Source organism: Dendropsophus ebraccatus, chromosome 5 (genome assembly GCF_027789765.1).
Source record: "Dendropsophus ebraccatus isolate aDenEbr1 chromosome 5, aDenEbr1.pat, whole genome shotgun sequence".
Taxonomy (NCBI): domain Eukaryota; kingdom Metazoa; phylum Chordata; class Amphibia; order Anura; family Hylidae; genus Dendropsophus; species Dendropsophus ebraccatus.
Genome location: NC_091458.1, coordinates 30,628,670 through 30,650,977, shown reverse-complemented (window position 1 = coordinate 30,650,977; position 22,308 = coordinate 30,628,670). Strand labels below are relative to the sequence as shown.

The window sequence follows — 22,308 nt, the reverse complement described above, 5'->3', positions numbered from 1 at the left end:
TAACTAAATGTAGTAATATTTGCCCATTCTCCCTGGCGTACGTGCGCCCCACTCGCCCAATAGGCCGGCTGACGGAGCTTATGAGGGCGAGATATGGCAGGGAGGAGGTGTGGCCTCCTCCCGCGCCTCATTTATCATGATTTACGCCTGCAGTATAGAGATCACTGCAGTATACATTTATACAGCAATGATCAATCAGATCATTGCTGTATTACTCTAGTCTGCAGCAGACCAGAGGAATAGAATGCTGAGCAACACTGAGTCCCGGCTAAGCAGAAGGGGTCTTCCCTTCGCGATTGCATCGCTGGGGGGAGATCCCCCACTAGACACCAGGGAAAGGAGGATAGTAAAACGTTTAAATGGAGCTGTCAGTTTTTTTTTTTTGTTTTTTTTTTATAAATTGTTTATTTTTTGCAGTTTTATCAAAACATACAGAAAACATACAATGAAAATAAGTCAAGTTATGGGCCTAAAAAAGGACATGACCTATGGGCCTAAAAAATAGGTATGAGCTATCCCATTAACATGAATGGGAAATGTAACTGGACATACTCTGAAACCTTTGAAAATGTCATTCTACAGGAAGGAGGAGACTGAGCTATGAACCTCATCTATTGTCTTCCTTCTACTGGTGTCACCTTTCACTGTAATTCTGTACAGATCACTTTCTAGCAGCCTCCTACTTATCATCAAATACAGATCAAGAAGTATCTAGAGAGTCCTAGTGGCCAGTGGCCAGACTGGAAACTGCAAGATTTTGGGATTATGTTATAATATAAATTGTAAAATTGAAAATTAGAAAAAAAAAATGTTAAAATATATAGAAAATTGATTAAAACAGGTAATTTTCCATTTATACGTTCCCTTTAAAGCTATGTTCACACATAGTATTTCTGTCAGTCTTTTTTTTCAACCAAAACCAGGAGTGGGTTGAAAACACAGAAGCTGTGCAAATCATAATTTTGCCCTGTCAGTTCCACTCTGGATTTTTGTTAAAAAAAAACTGACAGAAATACTATGTGTGAACATAGCCTAAAGAGTTTGTCTAGGGTTTCCAAATTTCATCCATAAACAGCATCGGACTTGCCCACACTTTGCGTTTACTCCTTTACTCCAATGGAATCAAGCCACAATACCAGATACAACCCACGGGCAACCTGGCTCTAATCCTTGACAACCCATTCTACATAATCCTTGTTGGTTGGGTTGGTACATGTATACAGGGATACATTTGGCACATCGTCTCTCAGACTCATTAAAGACACTTTAAGACACAATTAATAAACCTTCCCCAATTTGTCACCTGTAAACTTCCTTAAACGGAGAAGAATAGCGGCCATAAACATGTCACATCAGTCGTATCACCATCAGGGAATCCATCACTATAATGAAAAAGCTTTAAAACTTTATATAGTCATAAAGCTAATATATTACTGGTATGAAAGCATGATGAAAGCACGGCCTACCTGGAAACACCTGGATCATAGGGCAGATAAGGGCTAATTGAGCTCAACACCTGGCAATGTTCGGAATTCTGAAAGAGAAATGCAGGCAACAGATGTGCGGTCCGCTCTATACATTTACTACTGTTCTTATGATCGGTGGGAGTCCCAGCAGTCAGACCTCCATTGGTTTGGTATCCTATGGACAGAGGATAGCTTTTAATTGTGGGATAACTCCTTTAACCCTTTCACGACAATGGGTCATTGATGTCCTTGGCTACCGTCAGGACTCTGCGATACCAAACAGAAAATTCTCTATCTGTGCCTACCGCAGTATCTATAGGGTTAATTGTCAGCACTGGAGCATGGACCGGTACTGACAGTTGCGGTGGGTCCACAGCTATCACTGACACCTGGGACCCGCTGTGGATGACACAGGCACAACTTCTGTGCCTGTGTCTTCCTGCATCGTAAATTAACGCCGCTGCAGCATCGGGCATAGGCTGCAGCAACATTAATTTACTGTACAGCGGCAGGAGGCGGTTAAGACCCATGGATCATTCTGCAAAAAATGAAAGCAGGGGATTAAACAACAACAACAAAAAAATAGAAAAGAAAAAAAGGAAAGAACACTGGGGTAAAAGGTACCTGGCAATCTGTAAAGGTAGAGGCCAATTGACACTTTTCCTTCCAGAAGAGTATGAGCCTGGAGCAACTCTAGAACGTGTGTAGTGTAGGAGAGTGCCTTCCTCCCCGCAAGGTGTAGCTTCATTTCTATGGCCACAGAAACCTATGAATTTTTTAAAATACCAAAATACCCCTTTAAGTGAAGCGTATAGCATTACTTACCTATCTATCCCAGTTGTGAAACTGCCAAAAATTTGTGTTTTTTTTTTGGGGGGGGGGGATGGGGGTGTTCTGTATTGTGTTTCTGTACTTCCTGGTTGAGCAGTTCCTAGAATGCAGTACTGGTTCCAGAATGCAATGCTTTCCCTCAGCTGTTCATCACAGTCCCAGAAAAGTTGCTGCACCTGCTTCTGGCCGGTCAGAGATGGTAAATCACTTGGGGGATCCAGCCGCGCCTCCTGTGACATCACACCCTGCTCCCTGTCTGCATAATCAGCCTGCACTCAGCAAACACACACAATGTGAGACTATGTTCACACTACGTATAGAGAACGGCCGTTCCGTGACCCGTCCGGGTCACGGAACGGCCTGTCTCTGCCCGGATCGTCCCAGTCGGTACTTAAGTACCGGCCGGATGATCTTCCCGGCCGCAGAGCTCTGATGGGGGCGCATCAGAGCTTCCCATAGCACGAAGTGAAGCGAGCGGCCGGAGCTGACAGGGTTTCCTACGGCCGCAATTCATTGAAAGAAAACTGACATGTCAGTTCTTTGCGGCCCCGCATGGGATCCAGGCCAGAGCGTGTACGATGTGTAGACGCTCCGGCCAGGATCCCATTGAAAATAAGGCATTGTTCCACTCCGCATACAACGACCGTACTTTTACGTAGTGTGAATATAGCCTGAGACAGAGGCATGGAAGATCATCAGCTACCAGTGTGGCAGAACCGTACAGATACAGTAATACATTGTATAGACACATCTGTTTTTGGGAGGGCGTTTGGGGGGTAGTTATGGGGGGGGGGGGTTCTGTTTGTATTTTTGGTAGCCTCAGCTAGTTATGTGTGTCAATGCCTGGCATGCTTATGAAACTTGAAGTTACTTCACCTTTTGTGGATGTACTCACCTTCTGCTTCTGTGCGTGTTTACCTGTTATTTGTAAAACTTCTGAAAATAAAATATATGTTTGGAAAAAAAAAAAAAAAAACGTGAATGGCAGATCATGGGGAAAACTAGAACACTTGTACAAAATAATTTAAAAAATCTATGTCAAGAAAAAGTCCACAAGCACAAAATTTTTATGCTATGTTCACGCCATGGCAACAACGGCTGTATTTTGTACAGTGTAAAACACTGCCTTGTCTGCTATGGGATCCCGGCCGGAGAGTATACGCAGTGAATTGTGGCCGCAGAAAGACCTGTCAGTTCACACAATGAAGCGACCCGGATCTTTGCAGAGACCGGTTCAATACATAGTGTGAACATAGCCTTACAGTGTATTTCTTGCTAAAGATGGGAACAAGTCCCATGACAATTGGTTTCTATAGCTACTTAAAGGGGTTATCCAGCAAAAATCTTTTTCTTTCAAATCAACTGTTTTCAGAAAGTTGTAATCTACTTCTACTTAAAAATCTCCAGTTTCCCCATACTTATCATCTGCTGTATGTCCTGCAGGTAGTCAATGTTTTCTTTTTAGTCTGACACTGTGCTCTCTGCTGCCACCTCTGTCCGAGACAGGAACTGTCCAAAGCTAGAGAGGTTTTCTATGGTGATTTGCTTCTGCTCCGGACAATTCCTGGCATGAATAGAGGTGGCAGCAGAGAGCACTGTGTCAGACTGAAAATAATACACCACTACCTGCAGGGCATACAGCAGCTGATAAGTATGGGAAGACTTGAGATTTTTAATTAGAAGTAAATTAGAAATCTATATAACTTTCTGAAACCAGATGATTTGAAAGAAAAAGATTTTCGCCAGAATTTAGGAAGAAGGGCCCTCTACATGACGGTACTGTAACAGAAAGCTATGGTTTGCAATACATCCTGAAAAACCTTGCACTCTTATGTGTGCTGGACCCTAGAAATGGTGTCAGCAGAGGCTATTTACCTATTATTGGCTTTCTAAATCCATCCGTCCCTTTCAAGACAACCTCTGGTAGGTAAGCATTGTCTCATCCCTCATCCTTCATTCACTTGATCCCATAATGAGCCATCATCTGATCGCCCCCAGAGTCATAGTGCCTTCAGCTATATGTTTGCAGGTTTTAGACTTTATGGCGCTCGGACACCTGCTAGGTGAGTAGCTATAGGTAGTGTACAGGTAGCAGTCACACCCGGACCCTGGTGCCTGAGGGGAGCAAAAGGTCCCATATTAGAGGGATCAAGCTGACATTCCTCAAAGTGTCACAGTCATTTAAGAAAACATTTGACATGTCATAGAGACATGGAAAAGGTTGTGCTTATTCAGGTTGATCAGATCCAGATCAGATCAGTTGGGTGAAAGAAAGGGTCAGCCATACTCTTATTCTGTCATGTTATAGAAATCAAAAGAGAAACAGATCACTGATCTCAGGGAAACCAGCCAAAGATAACACTGCCAGATGCTAGTTACAGCGCTCAATGCAGTGAAATCCTAAGTGCATTGCCCCCTGGGAAACATGAACATGCAAAAAGAAGAGCCCGTGGAGCCTCATTTAAGAGTCTCAAAACACAGGACTAGCCAGATATCCCTCCGGGAAGGACCCAGGCAAGGGGCGGCTCCTGTAAGGAAACCACAATATGAAGTGGCCCTATAAGTCAATGTAATGACAAAAGAAAAACCAAGGCCAGGTATCCAGCCACAGACAGCTGTTTCGGAGTGTTGCCTCTCATCAGTGTGAAGCAGGATTCTGGGATTCTAGGTGGGAGCAATGCCTAGTAGAGCCATAAGAGAAACAGATCGCTGAGACCAGCCAAACGATAACACTGCCGGCTGCTAGTGAAAACGCTCAATGCAGTGAAATCCTAGGTGCATTGCCTCCTGGGAAACATGAACAGGGCCACTTAATATGGTGGTTTTGGTGATTTCCCTGCAGGAGCCACCCCTTGGCTGGGTCCTTTCCGGAGGGATATCTGGCTAGATCTGTGTTTTGAGACTCTTAAAGGGAACCTGTCACTGGGGACGCGGGCACAGAGCCCGTCTGACCCCCCGGTGCAGCCCCTGGATACTTACTCTTTCCGTTGAGTCCCGCTCCTGGAGCCGGTCTGGGGACGAAGAGATCAGCGCCCGAAGCTGTCCGCGCGCTGTATGCAATTTACCTGCGATGGAGCCGTCATTCTCTATGGGCATCGGACTCATCTCTGCAGCGCAACTACATGTGTATGTTACTAGTAGGGGGCTGGCAGGTTCCCTGTTAAAGGGGTTACCCAGGATTTAAAGAAAACAAAAAAAACATGGCTCCTCTCATTTCAAAAACAGTGCCACTATTATTACAATTCAGCCTAGGGCTGGGCGATATGGGCAAAAAATAAAATCTCGATTTTTTTAAAATTTTTTGACGATTCTCGATTTAAATCTCGATTTTTTTCCTTTTTTGCTAAATAAACAGAACATTTTCTCCCTGCAGCATCAGATACTATTTTAATATTTTAGACAACAACTGTATTGCTTTCCAGTGTAACAGAGGCCCCATATAGTATAGGAAATCATGTTTGTGCCTCCATCTACGTAGGGTGTAGTAGTGGAGGTATAGTGGATAGGGGGTGTAGGAGTGGAGGTATAGTGGATAGGGGGTGTAGTAGTGGAGGTATAGTGGATAGGGGGTGTAGGAGTGGAGGTATAGTGGATAAGGGGTGTAGTAGTACAGGTATAGATGAGGGGTGACTGGGGTAAAACTGAAGGGGACTGGGGTGACACTAAAGGGGACTGGGGGACACTAAAGGGGACTGGGGTGACACTGGGGGACACTAAAGGGGACTGGGGGACACTAAAGGGGACTGGGGTGACACTGGGGGACTGGAGGGACAATGGGGGACACTAAAGGGGACTGGGGTGACACTGGGGGACACTAAAGGGGACTGGAGTGACACTAAAGGGGACTGGGGTGACACTGGGGGACACTAAAGGGGACTGGGGTGACACTAAAGGGGACTGGGGTGACACTGGGGGACACTAAAGGGGACTGGGGTGACACTAAAGGGGACTGGGGTGACACTGGGGGACACTAAAGGGGACTGGGGTGACACTAAAGGGGACTGGGGTGACACTAAAGGGGACTGGGGTGACAATGGGGGACTGGGGGGACACTGAGGGGACTGGGGGGGACACTGAGGGGATTGGGGGGGACACTGAGGGAACAATGAGGGGACTGGGGGGGACACACTGAAGGGGACTGGGGGGACACACTGAAGGGGACTGGGGGGGGACACACTGAAGGGGACGGGGGGGACACTGAGGGAACAATGAGGGGACGGGGGGACACTGAAGGGGACTGGGGGGGGACACTGAAGGGGACACTGAAGGGGACTGGGGGGGACACTAAAGGGGACTGGGGGGGGGACACTGAGGGAACAATGAGGGGATTGGGGGGACACTGAGGGGACTGGGGGGTGACTGGTGCAGCTGGAGGTGATTGGAGCAGGAGGGCACATACATCTCCTCCTCCTCTCACCTCCACACACACGCTCCCCTCCCGGCCAGATATGGAGGTCCCGGGTCTGTGGAGGAGGAGGCTGCAGGGACTACAGTAGGTGGTGATCGCATAGCTGCGGGTCACGGAGCTATAGAGCGGGAACGGGGGTCTGCACTGAGCCCCCCGATCCCGCTGTATAGCTCCAGGACGAGCAGCGCCGCGATCACCACCTACTGTAGTCCCTGCGGCCTCCTCCTCCACAGACCCGGGACCTCCATATCTGGCCGGGAGGGGAGTGGGACGCTCAGTGGAAGGGGCGGGGGCAGATCAGCGGCGGCGCTGTCAGTGGCTGGAGGCCGCCGGCACTGCACCGCCCCTCTCCAGCCTGGCCACCCAGCATCTTCTCCCCGCTCACCCACACCGCCCCTCTACGGCTCTCCCGCCGGCCTGCACCGCAACCCCCCTTCTCTCAGCTCCTCCCCGGCACCGCAGCCCGAAATGATTTTTTGTGAAAATCGAATTTACGATTTTCACAAAAAATCAAATCGATTTCAACGTTCTGGACGATTAATCGAATTAATTCGATTAATCGCCCAGCCCTAATTCAGCCCATTCACTTCAATGGAACTGAGGTGCAAAACCACTTCCAAACTTAGGGACACGAGAGGCGCTGTATCTGGAAAAAGTGGCCAAGCATTTGTAAGCCTGCATAAACCCTCTAAGACCCCATTTACATCAAGTTTTGCTCCATGCCTGGGGTATATGTTTGTTTTGCCAAAAACACAACACATGCATATAGGGTGATGTATCTATAGACTTCTGCTGACTTTAAAGAGGTTATCCAACGTGCGGAAAACACGGTCGCTTTCCTCCAGAAACAGCTCCTCTCTTGTCTCCAGTTTGGTGTGGTTTTCAACTCAGTTCCATTGAAGTAAATAGAGCTTAGTTGCAAAACCACACCTAAACTGGAGACAAGAATGATAATGTTTCTGAAGGAAAGCGACCGTGTTTTTCGAATGCTCGATAACCCCTTTACAGTGAATGTACCATCAGGTACTTCGCTGCTATTTTTGCCTCCCGGTTCCTGTGCTCGTCGACTGTCTTTTCCCGAGCAACGGTCCATCCCCCCCCAGCGTGCCGAAACCCCCTCCGCTCTGTGACATGGCTCCATTAGAATCGAGCACAGTCGCTCGCACAGGGGAGGGGGTTTCGTCATGCTGGGTGGGGGAGGCAGTGTGCCTACCAGTGCTCTGTAAAAGTCCGGCGCCGTGTATGGGAACCAGGTGGCAATTTAAAAATAAGACCGTGTCACCGGCATCCATGTGCCAACGCCAATTGATTCAGTAGGTCAATCATTAGGTTTGCTATAAGCAGGCACGATCCCATCGCCATGCCCGCTAATTAGATAATCGAATGCAGCTGTCAAAGATGACAGCTGCATCCGATTACTTGATGCAGCTGTTCCCTGGTGTCTAATGATGGAAATCGCCCCTCCGGGATGTTGTCCCGGAGGAGCGATCCCCGTGTCTTCACCCGGCCGGGGTCTGCCCTGTAATGGCGCTGATCCTGGCTCGGCATTCAGTTGCTTCCGGCTGCAGCAGACGGAAGCAATCGAGTGCCTATCTCATCGATCTATGCTGTATCACTATGCAGCATAGATCGCAATGAGAAATCAGTGTACTTATACTAGAAGTCCCCCAGGGGGAATAACCCTAACCCCAGGGGGAATAGCCCTAACCCCAGGGGGGAATAACCCTAACCCAGGGGGGCTTCTAGTATAAGTGTAAAAGTAAAAGTAAATAAAGTGTCATTATTAACCCTTTGAGGACCAGGCCCAAAATGACCCAGTGGACCGCGCAAATTGTGATCTTAGTGCTTTCGTTTTTCCCTCCTCCCCTTCTAAGAGCTCTAGCACTCTCAGTTTTCTATCTACAAGCCATGTAAGTGCTTGTTTTTTACAGGAATAGTTGTACTTTGTAATGGCGCCTTTCATTTTACCATAACATGTATGATGGAATTCCAAATATATTATTTATGAAGATATAAATAGGTGAAATCGTAAGAAAGAATGCGATATGGTAACGTTTGGGGGGTTCCTGTGTCTACGTAATGCACTATATGGTAACAGCGACATGACACTATTATTCTATAGGTCAGTCCGAACACAACCATATGCAGGTTACACAGATTCTCTAATGTTATATATATTTTTTTTTATGAAATCCTTTTTTTTGCCAATTAAAGATTAATAAAATGGGCCTATTGTGACGCTTATAACGGTTTTATTTTTTCACCTACGGGGCTGTATGGGGTGTCATTTTTTCCGCCATGATCTCTAGTTTTTATTAATACCATATTTGTGAAGATCGGACATTTTGATCACTTTTTATTGATTTTTTTTAATATATAATGTAACATAAAATCGGTAATCTGCGCACTTTTTCCCCTCTTTTCGTGTACGCCGTTTACCGGTCGCAATGACGCTTGTTATATTTTAATAGATCGGACAATTACGCACGCTACGGTATGTTATATGTTTATCTATTTATTCATTTTTATATGTTTTATTTATATAATGGGAAAGGGGGGTGATTTAGACTTTTATTGGGGGAGGGGTTTTGGGGTAGTGTGTTAGTGTTTTGAACTTTTTTTTTTTTACACTTTTGAAGTCCCTTTGGGGGACTTCTACATACATTACTTTGATTTCTACACTGATGAATGCTATGCCATAGGCATAGCATTGATCAGTGTTATCGGCGATCTGCTCATTGAGCCTGCCTGTGCAGGCTTAGTGTAGCAGATCGCCGATCGGACCACACGGAGGCAGGTGAGAGACCTCCGGCAGTCCGTTTCAACGATCGGGACCCCCGCAGTCACACTGCGGGGGTCCCGATCGGTAAGTGACAGGGGACTCCCCCTGTCACTTACACTTAAACGCGTTTAAGGGGTTAAAGGGGTTGTCCGGCGATAAAAAATTATTCACACAATAACACACATTACAAAGTTATACAACTTTGTAATGTATGTTATGTCTGTGAATGGCCCCCTTCCCCGTGTTTCCCCCCACCCACGCTAGACCCGGAAGTGTGGTGCATTATACTCACCGCATATCGTGTCGTCCACGGTCTCCGATCGTCAGCAGTGACGTCTTCTTCGGGAGCTTGGCGGATCTTCCCGAGTGCCGGCCACCCTCTGCAGCGTCATACGAAGCTCAGCCGCGATTGGCTGAGCATAACTGTGCTCAGCCAATCGCGGCTGAGCGGCTGATGACGCGGCCACGTCATCAGCTGCTCAGCCGCGATTGGCTGAGCACAGTTATGCTCAGCCAATCGCGGCTGAGCTTCGGATGACGCTGCAGAGGGTGGCCGGCACTCGGGAAGATCCGTGGCCTCCCGAAGAAGACGTCACTGCTGACGATCGGAGACCGTGGTCGGCACGCGACAGGTAATGTATAGCGCACCACACTTCCGGGTACACGGGTGGGGGTGGTGGGACACGGGGAAGGGGGCCATTCACAGACATAACATACATTACAAAGTTGTATAACTTTGTAATGTGTGTTATTCGGTGAATAATTTTTTATCGCCGGACAACCCCTTTAATGACACGCGGCAGCGCGATCGCTGCAGCGTGTCATTACCGGTGAGGTCCCGGCTGCTGATTGCAGCCGGCCCCCACCTGCTATGAAGCGCGCTCCGCTCCGGAGCGCGCTTCATAGCGGGAAAAACACCCAGGACGTAAGGTTACGTCATGGGTCGTCTGGGGACAGACTTCCATGACGTAACCCTACGTCCAGGGTCGTCTAGGGGTTAATAAAAAGCCCCCTCCCCTAATAAAAGTGTGAATCACCCCCCTTTTCCCATGTTATAAATAAAAATAAATAAAGAAACATGTTTGCTATCACCGCGTGCGTTATCACCTGAACTATTAATTAATCACATTCCTGATCTTGCACGTTAAAGGGCATAAGCAAAAAAAAATCCCAAAGTGCAAAATTGAGCATTTTTGGTCGCATCAAATCCAGAAATATTGTAATAAAAAGCAATCAAAAAGTTGTATATGCACAATCAAGGTACCGATAGAAAGATCACATCATGGCGCAAAAAATGACACCTGACACAGCCCCATAGACCAAAGGATAAAAGCGCTATAAGCCTGGGAATGGAGCGATTTTAAGAAACATATATTTGTTTAAAATGGTCAGATAAAAGAAAAGTTATACATGTTATATATCGTTGTAATTGTTACGACTTGAGGAACATATATAACAAGTCAGTTTTACCCCAGGGCGAATGGCGTAGATAAAATACCCTCCAAATAAAAGAAATGCGTTTGTTTTTTTTTCAATTTCACCACACATTGAATTTGTTCCTGGTTTCGCAGTGTACTTTATGAAAAATTCAGCCTATCATTGCAAAGTACAATTAGTGACGCAAAAAATAAGGGCTCATGCGGGTTTCTAGGTGAAAAAATGCAAGTGCTATGGCCTTTTAAGCACAAGGAGGGAAAAATGAAAAGCAAAAATTGAAATTGGCCCGGTCCTCTAAGGGTTAAGGAAGACTGCGTTAACCATAGATGTGTGATATAGGCAAACAACATAACATGAGGTCTGGGTCCTAACAATCTGTTGGCGCTATACAAATAAATATTATTGTTATTATTATTATTATATATCCCTCCATGAGGTGTAGTATACATGTGCAGCACACTGTATCTGTTACCTGAGCAGGGTGTGGGGCAGGTGTCAGGCACTGTGTGGTATTATCAGGGTGAGCCACAGTCACACTTCACTTTCTGATCCTCCTGTGTCAGGTGCCTGGTGACAGTCATACAGTCACTCTCTCTCCCTCCGCGCTGATTGGTCGCCATCTCACCTGCCAGCTCCTTCCTGCGCACCGATTGGCTGTGACAACTGTCAATCACTAGGGAGCGTCCCGGCTGCAGGTGGCCGGGTATGAAGTTGCGCTCACAGGACAGGTTGGAGCCGCAGGAAACGCACTGGTATCGCGGCGCTGGCACCATGGTGATACCTCAGGGCTGAGCGCGCTACCTGCAGCAGACATGGACATGCAGGGCGGCCCGGGCAGCCTGGATCTCAGCTTTCTGAAGGAGGAGGAAGCATGCCGGATCCTGGAGGTGCTGGAGCGGGACGAGGAGCTGAGGAGGACGGAGAGAGAGAGGCTGAGGTGAGGGGCGGGCACTGCTGCACTACTGCTATACGGCTGCACTACTGCTATACTACTGAACTACTGCTATACTGCTGCACTACTGCTATACTACTGGACTACTACTATACTGCTACACTACTGCTATACGGCTGCACTACTGCTATACTGCTGCACTACTGCTATACTACTGGACTACTACTATACTACTGGACTACTACTATACTGCTATACTACTAAACTACTACACTACTGCTATACTACTGGACTACTACTATACTGCTGCACTACTGCTATACTACTAAACTACTACACTACTGCTATACTACTACTATACTGCTACACTACTACTATACTGCTGCACTACTGCTATACTACTAAACTACTACACTACTGCTATACTACTGGACTACTACTATACTGCTACACTACTACTATACTGCTGCACTACTGCTATACTACTAAACTACTACACTACTGCTATACTACTGGACTACTACTATACTGCTACACTACTGCTATACTACTAAACTACTACACTACTGCTATACTACTGGACTACTACTATACTGCTACACTACTACTATACTGCTGCACTACTGCTATACTACTAAACTACTACACTACTGCTATACTACTGGACTACTACTATACTGCTACACTACTGCTATACTACTAAACTACTACACTACTGGACTACTACTATACTGCTACACTACTGCTATACTACTAAACTACTACACTACTGCTATACTACTGGACTACTACTATACTGCTACACTACTACTATACTGCTGCACTACTGCTATACGGCTGCACTACTCTTATACTACTGAACTACTACTATACTGCTGCACTACTCCTATACGGCTGCACTACTGCTACACTACTCCTATACGGCTGCACTACTGCTATACTACTGAACTACTATACTGCTGCACTACTGCTATACTGCTGCACTACTGCTATACGGCTGCACTACTGCTATACTACTGAACTACTACTATACTGCTGCACTACTCCTATACGGCTGCACTACTGCTACACTACTCCTATACGGCTGCACTACTGCTATACTACTGAACTACTATACTGCTGCACTACTGCTCTACTGCTGCACTACTGCTATACTACTGCACTACTGCTGCGCTACTGCTACACTACTGCTACACTACTGAACTACTACTATACTGCTGCACTACTGCTATACTACTGGACTACTATACTGCTACACTACTGCTATACGGCTGCACTACTGCTACACTACTGAACTACTGCTATACTGCTGCACTACTGCTATACTGCTGCACTACTGCTATACTGCTGCACTACTGCTATACTGCTGCACTACTGCTGCACTACTGCTATACTGCTGCACTACTGCTATACTGCTGCACTACTGCTATACTGCTGCACTACTGCTATACTGCTGCACTACTGCTACACTACTGAACTACTGCTATACTGCTACACTACTGAACTACTACTATACTGCTGCACTACTGCTATACGGCTGCACTACTCCTATACTACTGAACTACTACTATACTGCTGCACTACTCCTATACGGCTGCACTACTGCTATACGGCTGCACTACTGCTATACGGCTGCACTACTCCTATACGGCTGCACTACTCCTATACGGCTGCACTACTCCTATACGGCTGCACTACTCCTATATATTTAATCTACTGCACCACATCTATACTGTCTTTACTACTGCACTACATCAATACTGTCTACTGCACCACTACAGGTATAGTGCTGTGCTACCCCTATACTGCCATACTACATCTATACTGCTGCACTACTGCTATACGGCTGCTGCACTACTACTATACTACATATTTACTGTACTGATGTGCTACTCCTATACTGCTGCACTATTAATATACTACTGCTATACTGCTGCACTATATCTATACCGCTGCGCTACTGCTATACTGCTGCACTACTAAGATACTGCTGCTATACTACTAATATACTACTGCTATGCTGATATACTACTAATATACTACTGCTATGCTGATATACTACTAATATACTACTGCTATGCTGCTATACTACTAATATACTACTGCTATGCTGCTATACTACTAATATACTACTGCTATACTGCTGCACTACTAATATAATACTATTATACTACATCTATAGTGCTGCACTACTACTATACTGATGTGCTACTCCTATACTGCTGCTTACTGCTGCACTACTGCTGTATTGCTACACCACTGATATACTGCTGCACTACTGTTATACGGTCACATTGTGTACTTCTACAGCAGGGGGTGGTCTGCATTCTGCATTATAACTAATCGCAATAAGAATATAACTTATCAACTCCCAGCCAAGACTGCACATAGATCAGGACATGCAACCAGTGACTGCCCAACTATAACTCCCAGCATGCCCTGATAGCCTACAGTTCCAGCATGCCCTGATAGCCTACAGTTCCAGCATGCCCTGATAGCCTACAGTTCCAGCATGCAGCCTACAGTTCCAGCATGCCCTTATAGCCTACAGTTCCAGCATGCCCTTATAGCCTACAGTCCCAGCGTGCCCTGATAGCCTACAGTCCCAGCGTGCCCTGATAGCCTATAGTATGAGATATTCTACCAGCACTTAGCAACAGCCCCATAGACTTACATAGCAGCTAAGTCTGGAAACTGAATGAGTCACCCGCTCATGTAGAGACTGTGCCGCCCGTCTGACCCCATCCATAAAACCATCTATTCATAGTGATCTGCCGCAGTGGGTGCCACTGTCCAGAATTGCCAGTCTTATGCTAATGATGGCCTCTCACTACCAGACTAGCCATGTGGTTAGAGCTGCCTCACTTTTAAGTGGCACCCGAGAAACACGTCGGCGCGATTATTATTAATAATTGTCTGTTTCACTTTAACACGGTGCTGAAAAACAGACTGTCACTCTTCTGTATGTCAACGTGTGGCACAATGGCATATGTGTTATCGCACCCTTGGCGTGCTGTATTCTAATGGTCCCGGGTCTGATGGCCCAAAATGACAGCATGGTTCAGGTGGGTCTTGTGTCCATGATGTGGATGCAGAAATATGTTTGTTTTGGTTTTAGATGGACACATCTCATACCTGTAAAATATCACAGCAAGGAAAAATGAATGAGAAAAATACACCTAATCAAAAGAAATTCACTGCAAAGGAAAAAAGTGTATATTGTCTAAAATTTAACTTTTAATAGAACCATTTAAAAGAACACACATATATATCCAAAAAGTTGTATAAAAAGATAACCATGCCACTAAGCGGCATTTAACAAGCCTGTGTCGGGGGACACTCAGATAAATTCATAGGGAATGTACTTACAGTTCGGTGTCTTCAGGGCTAGCCAGCCCTAGGATAAGAGACACTAAGGGAATAAAAAATCCCACAGTATTAGAAATTCTATACTGTACCTCAAAAATTAAAAGGCACTTGATAGCTGGGACAATGCCCTAGAAATTCCTGCCTATCATCACATTAACCCTATTCTGTCCCTTTCCCAAGACACAAGGCCGTCAAAAAAAAAGAAGGTGCGCAGTTCACACCATGCGTATTGCCTCTACGCGTTTCCCTCCTCAAAAGATGATTCGTGGGGAGTTCATCAGGAGGCTTTTGATCACCGTCCTGGGGGTAACGATAATACCCAAACAGGACACTGGCGCCATTGATGGAAGACAGCACCAGACTAAACTACTAGCTGATATAAATAGTGCATGGCTAAACAAACCACTCCCCCCCAAAAAAACAACGACATCACAGACTAGTCCATACATAAATTAGATACTTTTAAACTTACGTTATTCAGCTCGTGCCAGGAAGTAATTACTAGAGTTGCCCCCTACCGCAGCGCACGCCTGCTCTCAGCTGGAACGCACGCCGTGGAACTTCCGGCAACCACCATGGAACGCAGACGTCAGATCCGCATAAGTAAATGCAGATGAGAGGTCCGTCGCTCCATGCGCATATACGCAGCGCAATGATGACGTAGCTTGCGTCTCATAAGAGATACCATAGCTGGAACGCATCAGTGAAAACACATATAATGATACATAGCAGCCACTGTATACGCTCACCTAGTCAATTAGATGGTACAATCCTAATTACAAAACATACAGTACCAATATAACTACACATACTATTATGCAACCAGGGATCGCAACATCCATATCGCAAGTCTGCATATGGAAACACTGCAATGATGTAGGGGAAGTGAAAAAATAATATGAGATGAAATAAAGATAAAAGATGAACACATCAACAATATATACAGATAAACACCCAAGCTCAAAAATGTAGCCGAGTGTACTGGTAACCGGGTGATAAAGTTATTTCCCTAGATAAATTACCTAAAGGCTAAGTTTGAAGGAGAATCCTCAATTAGATAAAGACATTATAATTTAATGCTTCATTCAAACCACCTGGATATGTGGACTTGAACCTAAAGATCCACTGGCACTCTTTTTGCAAGATCCTACGATCCCAGTCGCCTCGTCGTACCCCTGGTCTGACCACTTCTATTATGGAAAAACGTAACACCCTAGGGTCCCCATCATGGTATTCCCATATATGTCTGGCCAGGGGTTTATCTCTCCGATGTCTAATGTCCCCAAGGTGGTCACCAATTCTTCTCTTAAGTTGTCTCCTCGTCTTACCAACATAATTTAGTGGACAAGAGCAAGTGCAAACATACACCACACCTACTGAGTCACAATTAGCAAAGTCTCTAATGGTGTAATTGCGTCCCGTAGCCTGACTTGTGACAAGTTTAGTCTGATCTATGAAAGGGCAAGCTACACAGTCTTTTCCGCATCTAAACATCCCTAGTGGTTTGCGATCTAACCATGTCCCACTTGGTTTTGGCGGTATGTAGTGGCTATGAACTAGGCGATCCCGTAAGGATCTACCTCTTCTGTATGTCACCCTCGGTGAACTACCAATTATCTCACCAATGTCCTCGTCCATTTCAAGGATACGCCAGTATTTCTTAAAGACATTGGTGACCTCCCTAGACCTCTCGTCAAAGGTACCTATGATCCTCATTGTTGGAGACGTAGTTTCTACTACCTTGTGTTTAGTGGCTAACAACTCAGTCCTTTGACACATCAGGGCATGCTTGTGGGCATCACGCAACACCATATCGGGATATCCCCTTGTCCGAAAACGTGCACGTAGATCGTTGGCTTGTTGGAAATAGTCAGATACTTGTGAACAATTTCTACGTGCACGTATATACTGACCCTTAGGGATTCCCCGTTTCAGGGCAGTCGGGTGGTGGCTCTCCCATCTGAGTAAATTATTAGTGGAAGTAGGTTTTCGATATATTGTGGTGTCCAGACCACCCTGAGGGTTTTTTCGGATATGTACATCAAGAAATGATATTGATGCATAATGTATCTCATAGGTAAACCGTAAACCCACAGGGTTGGTCTGTAGACTCTCCACAAACCTCCCAAACTCATCAGAGTCACCTTTCCACAAGATGAAAATGTCATCAATGTACCTGGCCCAGAATAAAATATTCTGGGTCCAGGTCTCCGAGCCATCCCCAAACACAATCGTCTCCTCCCACCAGCCCAGGAGCAAATTGGCGTAAGTGGGCGCACATGGGCTACCCATAGCCGTGCCCCTGAGCTGGTGGTAGAAACGAGAATCAAACAAGAAGTAGTTATGGCAGAGAACAAATCGTAATAAATCAATAACAAATTGACTGTGTGCTCTATACTGAGTCCCTCTCATATTGAGGAAGTGCCGTACAGCCGTCTCACCCCAATCATGGGGTATGCTGCTATACAGCGCCTCCACATCTATCGAAGCAAGCATCACATCATCCTCAATTGTGATATCCTCGAGTTTACGTAGCAGATCTGAAGTGTCCCTTGTATAGGAGGGGAGAGATAATACAAACGATCTTAACACTTGATCTAAATAAATGCTGGCATTTTGAGTCAAGGATGACACCCCTGAGACTATGGGGCGACCCTTAAGGGGTACAACCCCCTTATGAATTTTTGGTAAAGAGTAGAATGTGGCGATTGTGGGTAATTTAGGTGTCATAAATTGGCATTCAGATTTAGAGATAAGGCGCTGTTCCAGTGCTGAAATCAATAATTCAGTCAGTTGCTCTGAGAAAATATCAGTGGGGTCAGTTTCAAGAGTTCTATAAGTGCTTCAGAACCAGATTTCCCCCCTTATCTGAGGGTTTAAAGATTAGTGTGGGATCTGATTCTAGCTTTTTAAGGGCCGCCATCTCATCCCTAGTGAGGTTATTATGGAACCTTAGTGGTGTCTTATTTAGTTGTTCCAAATCCTCCACTACTAGCCTCACAAACATGTCGATGTTAGTCGAGTCCACCAGCTGAGGATTATTGCAACTTTTAGGTTTAAGGTTTGAGAAAGGGCCCAGTCCTTGATTGTTGGATATCTCATCCCCCAATGATAAAAGTACTCTAGTGTCCGCCAGGGTATCACGGTCAATCCCCAGGTCCTGACACTGTTGTTTATCCTGGATCGAAAAAAATTTCTTCCACCTAAGTTTGCGTGCAAATAAATTAATATCCTTCGTCCAGGTAAACAAATCAAACCTCGTAACTGGTACGAAGGATAGCCCCTTAGACAGAACCTGTTTTTCAATAGGCGTAAGTTCATGTGAGGTGAGGTTTATTATTTGATTCTCTACAGTCCCTCCTGACGGCCCCTCCCTCGTGGTCTCAGGGTGGACACTAGTTCCCCCTCTAAAAAAGAGGAGGTAGGTTGGGATGAAGCTGATACAGAGGAGGATGGTACTGAGGGTGCAGAGGGATAGTCTTGCCTGACCCATTTTCTCGATTTTTTACCTGATTTACCTCTGCTATTCCTTCCCCCTCCTCCTCTTCCCCTACCCCGTCCTCTAACTCCTACACCTCTTGCCCCTTGCTGTTCGTAATCTGACAAGTCAGCGTCCGAGGAGGAGACGTCCGTCTCTCTCGTCACTCCACCTGTGTTAGTTGGGGGGGAGGAATAGGCTCTTTTTTCCTTAAACTCAAGTAGATCTCTACAATATTGTTTATGTTTCCTCTCCTTGAGAGTATTCTGATATTTCTCAACAGAGTTCTGTAAGATAGCCGTGATACCGTGATACCCTGGCGGACACTAGAGTACTTTTATCATTGGGGGATGAGATATCCAACAATCAAGGACTGGGCCCTTTCTCAAACCTTAAACCTAAAAGTTGCAATAATCCTCAGCTGGTGGACTCGACTAACATCGACATGTTTGTGAGGCTAGTAGTGGAGGATTTGGAACAACTAAATAAGACACCACTAAGGTTCCATAATAACCTCACTAGGGATGAGATGGCGGCCCTTAAAAAGCTAGAATCAGATCCCACACTAATCTTTAAACCCTCAGATAAGGGGGGAAATCTGGTTCTGAAGCACTTATAGAACTCTTGAAACTGACCCCACTGATATTTTCTCAGAGCAACTGACTGAATTATTGATTTCAGCACTGGAACAGCGCCTTATCTCTAAATCTGAATGCCAATTTATGACACCTAAATTACCCACAATCGCCACATTCTACTCTTTACCAAAAATTCATAAGGGGGTTGTACCCCTTAAGGGTCGCCCCATAGTCTCAGGGGTGTCATCCTTGACTCAAAATGCCAGCATTTATTTAGATCAAGTGTTAAGATCGTTTGTATTATCTCTCCCCTCCTATACAAGGGACACTTCAGATCTGCTACGTAAACTCGAGGATATCACAATTGAGGATGATGTGATGCTTGCTTCGATAGATGTGGAGGCGCTGTATAGCAGCATACCCCATGATTGGGGTGAGACGGCTGTACGGCACTTCCTCAATATGAGAGGGACTCAGTATAGAGCACACAGTCAATTTGTTATTGATTTATTACGATTTGTTCTCTGCCATAACTACTTCTTGTTTGATTCTCGTTTCTACCACCAGCTCAGGGGCACGGCTATGGGTAGCCCATGTGCGCCCACTTACGCCAATTTACTCCTGGGCTGGTGGGAGGAGACGATTGTGTTTGGGGATGGCTCGGAGACCTGGACCCAGAATATTTTATTCTGGGCCAGGTACATTGATGACATTTTCATCTTGTGGAAAGGTGACTCTGATGAGTTTGGGAGGTTTGTGGAGAGTCTACAGACCAACCCTGTGGGTTTACGGTTTACCTATGAGATACATTATGCATCAATATCATTTCTTGATGTACATATCCGAAAAAACCCTCAGGGTGGTCTGGACACCACAATATATCGAAAACCTACTTCCACTAATAATTTACTCAGATGGGAGAGCCACCACCCGACTGCCCTGAAACGGGGAATCCCTAAGGGTCAGTATATACGTGCACGTAGAAATTGTTCACAAGTATCTGACTATTTCCAACAAGCCAACGATCTACGTGCACGTTTTCGGACAAGGGGATATCCCGATATGGTGTTGCGTGATGCCCACAAGCATGCCCTGATGTGTCAAAGGACTGAGTTGTTAGCCACTAAACACAAGGTAGTAGAAACTACGTCTCCAACAATGAGGATCATAGGTACCTTTGACGAGAGGTCTAGGGAGGTCACCAATGTCTTTAAGAAATACTGGCGTATCCTTGAAATGGACGAGGACATTGGTGAGATAATTGGTAGTTCACCGAGGGTGACATACAGAAGAGGTAGATCCTTACGGGATCGCCTAGTTCATAGCCACTACATACCGCCAAAACCAAGTGGGACATGGTTAGATCGCAAACCACTAGGGATGTTTAGATGCGGAAAAGACTGTGTAGCTTGCCCTTTCATAGATCAGACTAAACTTGTCACAAGTCAGGCTACGGGACGCAATTACACCATTAGAGACTTTGCTAATTGTGACTCAGTAGGTGTGGTGTATGTTTGCACTTGCTCTTGTCCACTAAATTATGTTGGTAAGACGAGGAGACAACTTAAGAGAAGAATTGGTGACCACCTTGGGGACATTAGACATCGGAGAGATAAACCCCTGGCCAGACATATATGGGAATACCATGATGGGGACCCTAGGGTGTTACGTTTTTCCATAATAGAAGTGGTCAGACCAGGGGTACGACGAGGCGACTGGGATCGTAGGATCTTGCAAAAAGAGTGCCAGTGGATCTTTAGGTTCAAGTCCACATATCCAGGTGGTTTGAATGAAGCATTAAATTATAATGTCTTTATCTAATTGAGGATTCTCCTTCAAACTTAGCCTTTAGGTAATTTATCTAGGGAAATAACTTTATCACCCGGTTACCAGTACACTCGGCTACATTTTTGAGCTTGGGTGTTTATCTGTATATATTGTTGATGTGTTCATCTTTTATCTTTATTTCATCTCATATTATTTTTTCACTTCCCCTACATCATTGCAGTGTTTCCATATGCAGACTTGCGATATGGATGTTGCGATCCCTGGTTGCATAATAGTATGTGTAGTTATATTGGTACTGTATGTTTTGTAATTAGGATTGTACCATCTAATTGACTAGGTGAGCGTATACAGTGGCTGCTATGTATCATTATATGTGTTTTCACTGATGCGTTCCAGCTATGGTATCTCTTATGAGACGCAAGCTACGTCATCATTGCGCTGCGTATATGCGCATGGAGCGACGGACCTCTCATCTGCATTTACTTATGCGGATCTGACGTCTGCGTTCCATGGTGGTTGCCGGAAGTTCCACGGCGTGCGTTCCAGCTGAGAGCAGGCGTGCGCTGCGGTAGGGGGCAACTCTAGTAATTACTTCCTGGCACGAGCTGAATAACGTAAGTTTAAAAGTATCTAATTTATGTATGGACTAGTCTGTGATGTCGTTGTTTTTTTGGGGGGGAGTGGTTTGTTTAGCCATGCACTATTTATATCAGCTAGTAGTTTAGTCTGGTGCTGTCTTCCATCAATGGCGCCAGTGTCCTGTTTGGGTATTATCGTTACCCCCAGGACGGTGATCAAAAGCCTCCTGATGAACTCCCCACGAATCATCTTTTGAGGAGGGAAACGCGTAGAGGCAATACGCATGGTGTGAACTGCGCACCTTCTCTTTTTTTGACGGCCTTGTGTCTTGGGAAAGGGACAGAATAGGGTTAATGTGATGATAGGCAGGAATTTCTAGGGCATTGTCCCAGCTATCAAGTGCCTTTTAATTTTTGAGGTACAGTATAGAATTTCTAATACTGTGGGATTTTTTATTCCCTTAGTGTCTCTTATCCTAGGGCTGGCTAGCCCTGAAGACACCGAACTGTAAGTACATTCCCTATGAATACATCTCATACCTGTAGTACAATTTTACCTGCCCGTAAACAAAACTTTTGACGGGTCACATGACATGGGAAAAGATTATTAGATGCTGTTCTAATGATTGGGGAATGTCTAAGCTAGGGATGGGGAACCTTCGGCCCTCCACTTTCGGCCCTCAGCCTTTCTCTGTCAAGGC

The 22,308-nt window shown here is 45.6% G+C and overlaps 1 protein-coding gene across 1 annotated transcript in view; it reads left to right on the top strand.

Annotated features, from left to right (window-relative positions):
* The first annotated feature begins 11,600 nt into the window (after window positions 1–11,600).
* The window catches only part of EXPH5 (exophilin 5), a 75,795-nt gene continuing 65,087 nt past the window's right edge, over window positions 11,601–22,308 (top strand). The window contains exon 1 of the mRNA XM_069969766.1: window positions 11,601–11,861. Coding sequence (XP_069825867.1) covers window positions 11,737–11,861 — 125 coding nt within the window. The 5' untranslated portion in view covers window positions 11,601–11,736. The remainder of the gene's footprint in view (window positions 11,862–22,308) is intronic.